Source organism: Nymphalis io, chromosome 23 (genome assembly GCF_905147045.1).
Source record: "Nymphalis io chromosome 23, ilAglIoxx1.1, whole genome shotgun sequence".
In the NCBI taxonomy this organism is placed as follows: Eukaryota; Metazoa; Arthropoda; class Insecta; order Lepidoptera; family Nymphalidae; genus Nymphalis; species Nymphalis io.
Window position 1 is genome coordinate 3,001,167 of NC_065910.1, and position 14,364 is coordinate 3,015,530.

Sequence of the window (14,364 nt, forward strand, 5' to 3'; positions counted from 1 at the left end):
GTGGAAGTTTACGACTTTTTTTTCATGTAAATATTAACTATCCATAGTACAACACAGTGTAGTATATTACAACTAGAAATTGTATTTAAATGTATACAGGGTTACAGGGTAATATGTCACGATCCTTTTAAAGGGTTATAGTTCAGGACAATAGCTATCAAATGATATTGTATTTTTATATGATAATATGATATTTTTTTTATTTAAAGGATGTTTAAGATTCTAAAATTCAATAAAAAAAAAATCAACGTATTTTCCCTATTTTTTTTTGTATTTCTTGCTAGGGTACATCCTAGTTAATAATAACCAGTTATAAAACAAAAACAATCTTCAAGCATTTTTAAATTACAGATCCAAAACTGTACAACTTTTCGATTTTTAATTTTGATTCTTTAAGTTACTCGCAATTTTTTTGTAAAAATCACTATGGCTCTTATCGTGCGGATCATTTTAAAAACATCTGCGTTTCCTTAGCTATCCATCGGTACATAAAAAGTACAGTAACAATCATAAACTCAGGAGAAAATTAGATAACAAAGAGACCAGGTAGGAAATTCTAAGAAATGCTATTGTTAAGAAATTAAATCTGGATCAAAGACAAAAGGACCTCAATGCAAAGTAGTTAAAGATTATTTTTAATAGGGGTAATAGGTAAAAAAGGAGAGATAAACCAGAGCTGTTTGTGGAATACTATTATCAATTCCTTTGAATTTACCGTCATTTTTCTAATTTCCTTTTATCTCATTTCTTTTAGGAATAAGAGTAATAAAACCTTGTCGGGGTACATAATACTCACTGTACTTGCACTGCTCGTATAGTGTGGACGCGCTTTAGTGAATATTGATCTCTTAAATTTTTGAAAAAAACCGCTTCGTGTATACGGGTTAATTTCAGTAATTGCAATTGGGACTTTTATTCTCGCTATTAGAGAATTTCTCTATATCATATTCAAATGAGCTAGTTAAAAGCAATTACGCTCTTTAAGAGCTTCCATGGGGTGAGCTGAGTAAAGCGATTTAAGTACATCAAATTAATGTATATCTAAATTGTACCACCAAAGAAGTCCACACACAGAAACCCGTGATATTGTAGCTTATTCCAATAACAGAAGAACTAAAGATAAACAAATCTTAGATTCTTAAATATTTCATGCGATTTTCTAATAGCCCTGCTATATTATACACTACAAACAGTTCTTGACTAATAGCTACTTATACTGCAACCAATATATGAATTAAATTTTACCATTTTGGTGGCTTCTTCACTTATTTCCATCTTAACAACTTCGCCATTTGTTCACGATTCTATTATGAATATAATTTTTTTTAGATTTCTTTGTTGTAAATGACATAATTTGCAAAGCCACCAAAATGGTAAAATTTAATTCATATATTGGTTCTAGTATAAGGAGCTATTAATATATGTACATACTAAACGTATTATCTATTTAATTTAAAATAAATAGGCATTTTATATACAAATTGAAATAATTAAATACAATAAATCTAGATAGCAGAAGGCGAAACCTGATCTTTGAATATTTATAATGTATTTTTTGGGAGCCTAATAAGAGTAAATTATTGATTGCATTCTTATTGATTATTATTTACAAAATCTTCCAAAAAATGTACCGTAAATTACCGTGTGATTATAACTTTCCTTTTTTTAAATACTATTGTTTAGTATCATTCTTATTTTGTGGCAGGAAGCTAGACGAGTAAATGGTTCACCGATAGTTGAATCAATTCTACTAATAAATTGTTACTTTGTCGCAATCGAATCGAAGCGTGATCGTTGCCTTTTTTCCTTTTTTCTATTCTTTAATTTAATTATCGACTATTACCATAAAAGTTAACAATTACGTTTGATTTTGACATATATCAAAATATTATCGGTTAAGTTCCGATTCGAATAAATACAGATGATTCAAAGTTGGATCGGAATTGAATCGGGAAATTAGTAGAATTCGGCCCCTGATCATCGCCAATGAATGAAGATGTGGTCATCCACAAAATTACACTTATATGCCTTAATATTTGGAGGTGAGTTTTATATCCATTGACTGTATCGATCAGACCAGCTGTACTGCGGGCGGACAAGAGGCAATATCCTGTCAAACCTGAATCCCAATATAACAAATAGCGTCATTCCATTTACCGATAAAGAAGCCTCGCCTTTAAACCACAGGAAATTCCCTCGAGAACAACCGCCCATTGAATACGTAACGCCGACTCACTTTGTACTCGTATATATCACACGGTCGTAACACTATACTACCTACCGACAACGTTTTATGTATAAGCTCATATATATGCTTTCTGTTTTCTAAATTGATCCGTCCATTTAAGAATTTTTTGTCATCATCCTATTTTATTTGATGTAATGATGTTCTCCACACAGATTTTGCTCATGGCAACCATTTTTAATGGAGAATAGTCAACTACACAGGACATACTACATATAATAGTGCACGAGACAGGTACACTCCTTATACCCTCACTCTCATAATCGGATGGGATCAATATTACACTATCGTTGAGAATTAATTATACCCGTAAATCTGACGATATCTCAATTTACTTTTTATTTTAAAAATTGGTATACGGAAGACTAAATGGGTCACCTGATAGTAAGTGGGCACTATCGCATAGACATTGGTACTATAAGAAATATTAGCCGCTTCTTACAATCTCGGGAACTAAGATGTTATGTCCCTTGTGCCGTTACACTGGCTCATTCACCCTTCAAACCAGAACACAACAGTACTGTTTATTGCTGTAATATATGATGAGGTACCTACTCAGACGGACTTGCAGACAATCCTACCTACATAGATTGTTATTGTTTACCGTAGGCGTACCTTTTTTTACTGTCATTTTTTTCCTTTTTGGGTTTGCTGGATGAAATATATTTAAGGAATAAGTATGTAAGGGAGAGGAGGCCTTTAGCCCAGCAGTGGGACATTCACAGGCTGTTACAGCTACGGTTACGATAAGTATGTTATAATAATTGCTCTCTTTGTTATTTTCTATTTATTTTACTTCTGGTATTATAATAAAGTGTTAAATAAATAAGTAATCTTTAACAACTATTTTGTAAAGTAATCGCAGCAACTGATAGCATTGATAGTTGCTTGAACGATTCTCACTAATGTTAAATATTTGCATTAGCCATACGGGTATTGTGTTGTGTCTTCGACAAAGGATATCCATGTAAGATAATGTTTTAAGTTTCATTTGCTTTAAATTATATTACTTATTTACATAGTGTTCATCTCTTGAGACGTTTTTTCTATTATTGAAGAACATTTCTCTATCTCTAACTTATCTCACCTTTTCTCTAAATATTTCTTTTCATTACTCTTTTTGACGTATTTTTTATACCGCAAAACCATTTTATAACTTTTTTTCGTGCAAGTAGTATTTTTTCATCTAATTAATGTCTCTTGCAATTTCATTTCAAATATTTATATTACTTTGACGACTGCAGTAAATCCGGATCTTAATACTCAGATTATTATTTATTAATTAGTTATTAATCTAATCATTTGATTTCTTTAAGAATTTCCTTTTATTCATTTGTACCTTATCATTTACTAATATTTTAATGAGTTGAAGGCAGTTTCTACCATGCTTGAATGGGGTCCAAGAAAATTGAAATGAGACGCTTTTCAAAATATTCTTGTCATAATTGTAGCCTTGCATTACTTAATAAATTCGTTGAAAAGAAAAACGAAATGAAGTAGCCTACATGTGTTGAATGAAATTCTACCACGTGTTTTATAATATACAAAAAAAAAAAAATCTGAACAGCACAGGTCATTGACCAGAAGTTGGACATATCCATTCACAAGCTGTACATGACAATGAAAACGAGAAAAAGTAATGAAAATTAAAATAACCATCCGTCCTACTTCTTCCTATTGAAAATGTTGCTGAAGAGAGGGATAGGTATGTTGAAAAAACTGATGACATTTACGAAACATTTTGCTGAATTGCCTGTCATTTTATATCAGACAGACTGCCGCCCTAAGCTTAACTAGACCCGATCTATACAAAAAACGTACAGTCACTGTATAGCGTCATGAAAATAAAATGTTTTATGATAATAACAACTGGGAAGACATATTTTTCATGCATAAATAAAGAAGAGTGACAGATATTGTATAAATTAATACAAAAATTGTTTAATAAGAGATAAACGGTACGTATGCCGTTTCATGATATATATATTTTTAAGATTTTCTTTCGAGAACAACTTTAAATTTGAAAAGTTTAGTTTTACTTTATTACATTACCAACTAAGGAAAAAGTTTTGTTTAAAAGTATATACCCGTTTGAAAATTTTAATTTAGTAAGTTTAACTGAAAACGTAGTGAGAATACTGCTCAAAATGTTTAACGAAAAAATACTGGATTAAACTTTTTATTTATGATCAACAAAAGGCCTGAATAAGCCACGGACAGTCAAGTTGCCCATAAATCTATGGTGATATCGTAAAAGTTCAATTACTTAATATGATATGGAAAAAACCTAGCTTAATTGATACTGCCCCAACTAATAAGAACTTTTTAAAATAATGAGTGAAGCAAGGTTGATAAACAGCCTGTCAATATCCGACAAATGTACCAAGACATCTTAAGCTGTTAAAGGGAAGGTAGCGTAGAGAACTTATCGCACCATGATGGTAAGCTTCAGATCGGTGGAATTTTTATTTTAAAACTCCTTTCCTAACTCCTGCATGCAACTTTCCTTAACATATTTTCCTTGACCGTCGAGCACGAGAATTTTAGCACAGAAAAATTCAATAGTGCCCGTTACTGAACCTGCAATCTTAGGTTAGGTTCACGTGTTCAAACATTTCGGCAAGCTTAGCTTGTCTAGATAGTTCTACTATTGCTCTTATCGCTTTGAAGGTTGAACTGCTCTTTGAAGTTACAGGTATGAGGGTCGTAATTAACATCTTAGTTCCCATGTTAAGCAGTTCTTACATCAAAGGAATAGTTAAGATTTTTATGTCAAAGAACAATGTCGAAGGACCTCATCAGGCACTTTACCCATTTTTAATTAATAAAAAAAATCTATTTTTTTTGATTTATTACTCTGTATTTTTAAAACTTTTTTTAAACATAAAAAGCCGCGTTATTTTACGTAGATATTCCAACTTTGCACTTTAATTTTCAAATACCACAAACAATAAATTGTAAGAAACTGCTTAGTAGCAAGAATTTTGTGGGATTTCAAGATCTACAAAGTGGTTTTTGGTATATATAGTCTAGCTGTTTGGTCTTCGTCAAGGATTAAGTCTGTCGTAACAATTGTTCTTCAAACAATCCACGTCCAAACTTCGCAGCTTCGGGAACCTTTGTTTACTTCTTTGTGATTTGTTCTGGTCGTTATCTTCACTGTGCTGTAATTGTATGTGAGTTTGGTTTTTGTTAAACCAAAGCTTATACGAAAGCTACAATCGCGATTCAGAGAATCAGGGAAACATTTCCGAATTGGAAAGACTTCAAAGAAATATTTTTTGTACTCCTATTACCATTAGCGCAGCCATGATTTATACAGTAGCCATTTTTTTATTTATTTCATTCATTGTCAGATCACACCAATCATTTCTGGTCATGCCTGCTCTCTGATGCGCACAGTCTCACAGTCACATATTTATATACGTCGGAGGAAGTAACGGAATGGAGTTGATTGTTGGTTGCAAAACGCAACTTACATATACATTATAATATAAATAGTTTATATTTTTAAATTTAAATTTGATTGTATTTGATTTGTTATTTAATATAATTTTAATATTGTTTAAAATCTTACATTTTTATTCTATATCGTGTCTTACGTCAAGACCAATCAGAGTAGAGATTAGCCTCGAGCGGGGTCGAGGCGCCATCTTAACGTGTTTTTGGCGCAATTCTAAAAAGACGTGGAATCGGTGTGGATCATTTGAAAGATGGAATAATTGATTTGAGTGGTGTATCGGTGTCGCAAACCTGCTACTCGATTATATGAATTGTTTACTATTATTTATTTTATTAGTAAAGTAACTAAGTTATTAAAAACTATAAAGTGATGATTGTAAAATCAATTAAAATATAAAAAAATTATGTACATTCTGTTGTGTGCTATCATATAATACAAAAGACGCCCACTAAATCTCTGAAGACGAGCCTACGGAATGAGAAGAATGGTTTTCCTCCACTATATATTACAAAATATTATTAATAATATTATAGTCTGTTTGCAAAGAAAGGGCAAAGATATTACAGAATTAATTATACTTAAGACTCGTACGCTATCCTCCTTTGTAGCGACTTGTGACAGGACACAAAGAAATATGTCTTGTGTATTATATTATTACTGGTGGTAGGGCTTTGTGCAAGTTCGTCTGGGTAGGTACCACCCACTCATCAGATATTCTACCGCAAAACAGCAATACTTGATATTGTTGTGTTCCGGTTTGAAGGGTGAGTGAGCCAGTGTAATTATATAGGCACAAGGGACATAAAATCTTAGTTCCCAAGGTTGGTGGCGCATTGGCTATAAGCGATGGTTGACATTTCTTACAATGCCAATGTCTAAGGGCGTCTGGTGACCACTTACCATCAGGTGGCCCATATGCTCGTCCACCTTCCTATTCTATAAAAAAAAAAAAATATGATATGACGGAAGTATATCTGTTACTTTAACGAATCTTGGAACTAAAGTCTCTGCAACATTTTATTCAAGTATTCAATCGTTGTTGTATAAATATTTCATGTCTATAAAAAGCGTTCACTATTATAGAATGTGAAAGAAGATAATCATGAAGAAGCCCCCATTTTTTCTCTATTTTCAGCACATAATATTTAGTTACAATCAAATTCGAAACTGTTGGTAGAGCTTTGAGCAAGCTCGTCCGGGTAGGTACCACCCACTCATCACATATTCTACCGCAAAACAGCAGTACTTCTTATTGTTGTGTTCCGGTTTGAAGGGTGAGTGAGCCAGTAAATTCAGGCACAAGGGATATAACATCTTAGTGCCCAAGGTTGGTGGCACATTGGCAATGTAAGCGATGGTTAACATTTCTTACAATGCCAATGTCTATGGGCGTTGGTGACCATTATATAAAAAAAATGGATTTCAATTTCAAATTCAGTTCATAATTTGCCAATTTAAAGTACATAATACATTATTTTAATTGTACATGTTACAAAATATTTAAATTATTAGGTAGTAGTGATTTTTTTTTTCAGCCTTTTGCCGTCCACTGCTGGACGAAAGCCTCCCCCATAGAACGCCAACCATCCCGATCTTGGGCAGTCTGCATCCATCCCGAACCTGCCACCTTTTTTAAATCGTCGGCCCATCTTGTCACAGGGCGTCCTACACTACGTTTGCCTAAGCGTGGTCTCCACTCCAACACGTGTCAGCTCCATCGGCCATCAATACGCCTGGAGACATGACCAGCCCACTTCCACTTCAGCGAGCTAATTCTAAGCGCGATGTCGGTGACTTTAGTTCTCTGGCGAATGTCCTCATTTCGGATTCTATCTGCCAGAGAAACCCCAAGCATCGCACGTTCCATTGCTCGCTGAGCGACCCTAAATTTGTGGACCAGTCCTACGGTAAGTGTCCACGTTTCGGCACCGTAAGTCATTACAGGTAGGTCGCACTGATTGAAGACCCTGGTCATAAGCGACTGTGGGATCGACGATTCAAAAATATGAGAGTAGTGATATACTAATGTAAAAATAATGTTTTGTTTTTGGTAACTCACAAATACTTATACGCCATATTAACTTATAAAGAGGCAATTATTTTGAAATCACAAAGAGACACTTCAACTTTATGTATATGTACAGAAGTATAGATAAGCCTAAAATTGTGGACAACAAAGATGCGAGTGTGAACTTTAACTTGTTATAACTTTAATACACTTAACCGATTTTGATGAAATAAAGACTAAAGGGTTCGAGTATTCCAAATACTCGTTTCTAATTCTGTTAGTGGCATTTGTATTTTTCAGCCGTTTTGAAGACTACTCCGACAAAGATAGACAGATAGAAGAAAATAAAAAAGATGATTGTTTTGATTTTAATACCTCGCAAATAGCCCCATACTAACTAAATACAGGCATTTATATTGAAATCACAGAAAGACCCTTTATTTTTTTTAATAAATAAGTAGATACTTATTTTATAAAAGGTCAATTACTTAAGTTGCCTATACACTTTACTCAATCAAATACAACTTTATCAATATTATACAGAATATTGAATGCTTACTTTAAATTCAATTTACTTAAAAAAGCCTACTTAAATAAAGTGTATTTTAATTTGATTTGATTTTAATATAAGCTTCAATCTGAGCAAATAAAAACTGAAGAGATCGTTCTCGAGTAATAATGTTAAAGAAGGTTGGAATTGAGTTGTCAATAAAACTCAAGTCGAGTTATCGTGTTACTTATTAAAAAATAAAAACGTTATAAAGACTTCATAAATTACGTCATTTTTTGACAATCTAGGATGGCTACTAGATAATCTATAGAATATTTCAATAAAATCAAATTATTTTATATTTACCCACCTACTTAATTAAAAAGGAATCAATATGGTTATATGTAATAGTAGAGGGGAAACGACCAAGTGGCCGCTGCCCCACACGATGGTCGGACCAAGTTACCAACCTCACTGGTCTCCAAGTGACCACAGCCCTGAGGAAAGCTGAGGGCAGGAAGGAATGGAGAAAATTCACAAAGATCGTGACCCAGACCCTAGATCAGAGTGGACACGACCTTCAGCAATGAAGTAAACGACCGAGAAGAAGAAAATGTTTTAAAACGATCAGCGTCAACTATACAAGCGATACGTTCTTAACGTACGCGTCGCTTCTTATTGATATGTTTTTTTTAAGCATCGAGTAATTAATATTTATATATCCTTAAAAAATTTACGTATTTTGATAGATTTTTTGTAACAAATTAAATAATATCTACATTTTTCATGGTATTCATGTTAAAAGTAAATGCATTAATTTAATTTATGTATCGTGGGTTCAAACCCGGGCAAGCACCACTGAATTTTCATGTGCTTAATTTGTGAGTATAATTCATCTCATGCTTGACGGTGAAGGAAAACATCGTGAGGTTACCTGCATGTGTCTAATTTCATTGAAATTCTGCCACATGTGTATTCTACCAACCCGCATTGGAGCAGCGTGGTGGAATAAGCTCCAAACCTTCTCCTCAAAAGGGAAAGGAGGCCTTAGCCCAGCAGTGGGACATTAACAGGCTGTTACTGTACTGTATATAATTGCTAGCTAATCGTAGATATGAAGAAAAATGTATTTTGGATAGGATTTGTGTAAAATAACAAAATCGCATAAGTGCGCATAGTTTGGAAGTTCTCGAGATGAGTAATATTTTCCTTATACTATTTTTGGACATTGAACTGTTCCTGATATTTTAAATATTTGAAGACGCTCTTCCTTTCAGTTCTTTGAGTAGAATTGTTTGAACGCCAGGATCTCAGGGTCTTATAAAGTTATCCATTATACCAATAACGCAGTCAAATAACAAAACATAAACGTATGTTTTTATTTATACATTCTATAACAAAAGCTTCTAAAGTACTTACTGCTTCTTTGTCCTCTTGCGATTTTGGGTAAAGCGTCACGTTGAGGACAATTTCCCCCAAATCCTGGACAGGTTTGCTTGGATCACGCAAACACAGCACCAGGTCCTGAGAACGTCCCAGCTCCAGCGCTGTGAGGTCCAGGTGGCAAGAGCCCATGAAGTCATCTTGCAAGCCCCAATCATAATCGAAAACCTGTCGATTATAAAATATTTCAATTGTCTTTAATTATATTAAAATGTGAAAAAAAATACACACCGGATAAAGTGTATGGTAGTTTTTTTAAATATAACTAATAGTTGCTGCTCCCGGAGGTTTTACCCGCTTTAAACGTCCGCCCGTGTGTCGTAGCCTAATACAGTATTTACGAATTTCTTGCCGATTCTCTTCAGTGGTAGTTTTACATTCATTAGGTTTTAAATTCCGCAGACCATTTTACATTAACTAATAATTAAATTGAAAATTCAAATTAAATATATATATATATATATATATATATATATATATATATATATATATATATATATATATATATACATATATATATGGCTCATTGTAATGATTGTATATAATTATTACATGTAATTGTTGGATTGTAAAAAAGAATAACTACTGAATTTGTTGCAGGTTCTTCTCGATAGAATCTACATACAAAACCGGTATCTTTGTGTTAAAATTGAAATTGTAAAATGACTATTCAAAAGTGATATAATATTTTATTATATGAAAGTGAAATATAATATAAGTCTACCTAACTTTAACTGCGTTTCTCACTGCGTCTTATCCCATATAATGTCGTCTAGACCGATTTAGACCAATCTCAAGAGAGATTATTAATCGCAGGAGATATTATAGTGAATAACTGTGTGCGCAAACATAGGTGCTCTCTCTAAACCCTAGCTTTCATAATCCGATGGGACGGCAATCCGACACGACAGGAAATAGTTTAGGCGCAAGAACAACGGCTTTACGTGCTTTCCGAGGCACGGGAGTGTACACTTCCAACTTCCAGACCACTTCCACTTTCCAAACTGAGAATTTTCTGAGAGAAAGACACAATAACTTTTTACTGACCCGACCTGGAAATTGAACCCAGGACCTGGTCTGCGGCCTTACATTTAGCCACTAAATCAACGAGGCAGTCAATCCTATCCAATTCACACCAAATGTCGATTAGGCATATTCATTATGTGGAAGACATAATACTACTAAATTAGAAAGGCGTAAATTACTTTAGTAATGAAAGCATAAGTTCCTTTCATTGTTCATCAGAATAGCCGAAAGGGTTTAAATGACAAATGGCAACAATGAATTGTCGGAACAAAACTCATTTGTTACATATATATAATTTGTGTTATTGATTACTTCCCGAACTCAAAGTTTCTGTTGACGTTAATGAGTAAATGATTATGGTTTAGAAAAAAAAACAGTAAGAATATAATTAACAGAATAATACATTTAAGTGGACCGTTTTATATCTTTGTTTTTTTTCTGTCTCGTATCTTTACTCGGGCACAAAATATTCTGCCATTGTCAAGTAAATATTTTATTATTGACGTAAAACTGCGACCGCAATGCCAATGTTTTTTTTTTTGTTAATGGAGTTTTTGTGCCAGCACATATTGTTTCGTTGCATTAAAATTTCAATGTTGAATTTATCTGCAAGGCATAGGTGACGCTTGAAAATAAAAGTGTTTTATTTCGATAACGCCTACTACGTGACACTGCATACGTATCTTTCATAAGTGATAATAAAGTACCTCATATTGTCATGAACAACAGAAAAAAAATTTAAACATTTGTGACTTTAGACATATGAAATATTTTCTATGTAAAAAAGACGAAGGCAATTTTTTTGATAGAAAAACTGTAATTATGTCTAAAAGAACATTTTTTTTTTATTCTAAAAAAAAAAGGGCTTTTTCGCATAAGCGAACATGCCGCCCTGGTTGAGAATTCTTAGGAGGGTACAAAATATAATATATTAAACTTAAAAATACCTTAATTAATCACAGATCTAAGACTTAATTTGGACAACATTTTTGCGAGATTTGACGTCGGATCTGACAGAATGACATTGCATTGTCCAACAGACTTTATATCCAAATTAAGTCTAGTTCTAAGAGATTCGTTCTGAGCACATTCCATCAATACGTGCAAAAGATCATCAGGTACATTACAAGTTGAGCAGTTTGGAGAAGTTGATTTCCGCATCAGAAATGCAAACTTATTGCATGGGATGTGCCCAGACCGAAGCCGCAGAATTAATTACGTTTCATTAAAATTCATGTTACTATTCTCAATCCAAGGATATCTGCATGGATGAGGCTGGATCGTACGGTACCATATACCTTTCTCCTTAGCTCTTTCGTCAAAGTACTCTTTCCATAAATCATAGCAATGCACTTTTAGATTTGGCAAGTAACTTTCAAATGAAGGTGTAAAGAGGACTTCAACACCGTCAGATATAGCTTCTTTGGCTAGTACATCTACTTGTTCATTCCCTTCTATGCCTACGTGAGATGGTATCCATTGAAAGAAAATTACTTTGTCATCTGATTGTAACTTAGATAGAAGCTTTAGAATCGCGTAAGCTACAAGTAACCCTCGACAGATCGAGGTACACCGGGCTAGGTGTTGAAGCGCGCTTTTGGAGTCTGACAAGATAACTACTTTACTGTAGCTTGTACACTCAATATAGCCTAAAGCCTCTAAAATAGCTACAAGCTCAGCTTCCATTATAGATACCTCTATTTTAATTTGGAATTTAGAATAAATGTTCAAATTGAAATCCAAAAATGCAGCTCCTATTCCATATTTGTCTTTCGAACCATCTGTAAATATTTTTTGACAGTTGGAGTAATTCGAATTTATGTATTTTATACAAGTATTTCGCAAACTAATTTGATGATACTCTCGCTTAGAACCGGTAAATCCTTCGATATTTGTTTTTAGAATGCTTGACATATCAATACTAGTTACCCATTGATCTAATGAAAACATGCCTAAACTTGAGAAAGAGTTGCATGGTTGAGATTTGTACATCTCGGAAATTTGTGCAAGTAAAGGTTTTTCTTGTTAGTCCAGAATCTGTTATGTGTCAGATCTGTTAATTGATTAATTAATGAAAAAGAAGTATTATTATAGAGTGATCTGTTTTTAAGCCAAAATTTTCCTGCCAAATATAATCTTCTTAAATACAAAGGAGGTAAACAAAGTTCACTCTCCATCACATGTATGGGAGTGGTCCTTATAAACCCTCCAATGTTTCGCATTGCTTGATTTTGAATTTTGTCCAATTTCGATAAATTGGTTTTACAACAGTTGTCATACAAAAATGAACCATAATCTAATCTACTTCTAAGTAACGTTATATACAGCTTACGAATATGTTTTGGATGGACTCCCCAACCTGATCCTGTTAACACCTTAAATATATTTAAAAACTTAGACACCCTAGACACAATCTCTTTAATATGTTTAGTCCATCTAAGACCGCGATCCAGCCACATCCCCAGGTACTTAACATTATCCACGACTTCCAAAACTACATCATTTAGAGTAATATTAATATTGTGCAATTTGTGCCCTCTTGAAAAAATACATATTTTGCTTTTTGTTGATGAAATTTCTAAATTAATATCATGGAATTTTTTGGCTATACAATCAAAAGCAGTTTGTAATCGGCTTTGAATGTCAACTAAATTATCAGAAAAAGTAAATATTACAAAGTCATCGGCATATTGCGAAAAACTAATATAATCCATCGAATTAATAGTATCACATATATCAATTGTTGCAACATTAAATAGTAATGGAGATATAGGATCTCCCTGTGCAAGGCCTACTCCCGTACATCTTACAATTTTAAAGTCTTGGCCTTCAATAATCAGACATCGTTTATGTAAAAAATCCCACAAATAATTACAAAGCATACTGCCTACACCTAATTGATCTAATTTACAAATAAGATATGTAACATCAACATTGTTATAAGCATTTTCTACGTCTATAAAACACCCCACTGTCATTAGATTTTTACTAAATCCAATTTGTACACTAGATACGAAAGAACATTTCGTATTCCACAAATATTGAAAACCACCATCAGTCGTTGATGCGCTATTTTGATGCGGAGGTCTGTTAAATGTCATAAATATTAACAATTTACGGTCGTGTTCTTCATTGCAATTCTGTAAGAACAGACTGTATTAATATTGTTTTATGAGTATGCCGTGTACACATGCTTAGAAATGTAATCTAGCTTAAAATTGTATCGTCATCATCATATTCAGCCCACATTAATCCACTACTGCACATAGGCCTCCTCAAAGGCGCACCAATTCTCCAGGCCCTGTGCTAATCGCATCAATTGAGCACCCGCCATTTTTGAAAATAGTCGACCATCGGGCGGGTGTTCTGCCCACTGACCTTTTTGCTTCTCTAGACTCTCTATTAAAATTGTATAAGTTCGTAATTTTAAATTACGTCCTAATTATAAATATAATACAAACATAATAATAAATAAGTTTGTATGTATGTATGTATGTATATATGTGTGTATGTATGTATGTATATATGTATAAGTGTATATGTATATATATGTATATTAAATATTTGTATTAAGCTCCTTAAATTTTAAGTATAAGTTGTTCGCACACTATGCCCGATTAGTGATCCTGGCTAAAAAAAGCACATTAACATTTCTCTTTACAGAGGTTGCCTGGAAGAGATCGCTATAA

General features: G+C 33.3%; 1 protein-coding gene across 3 annotated transcripts in view; it reads right to left on the reverse strand.

The window, feature by feature from the left end:
• The window catches only part of LOC126777625 (multiple C2 and transmembrane domain-containing protein-like), a 79,878-nt gene that overhangs the window by 32,592 nt on the left and 32,922 nt on the right, over positions 1 to 14,364 (reverse strand). For all 3 annotated transcript variants that reach the window (XR_007670070.1, XM_050500721.1, XM_050500719.1), the window contains exon 6: positions 9,626 to 9,817. Coding sequence is in view for 2 of the 3 variants with exons in the window: in XM_050500721.1 (XP_050356678.1) it covers positions 9,626 to 9,817 (192 nt within the window). In the remaining variant the exon portion in view is untranslated. The remainder of the gene's footprint in view (positions 1 to 9,625; positions 9,818 to 14,364) is intronic.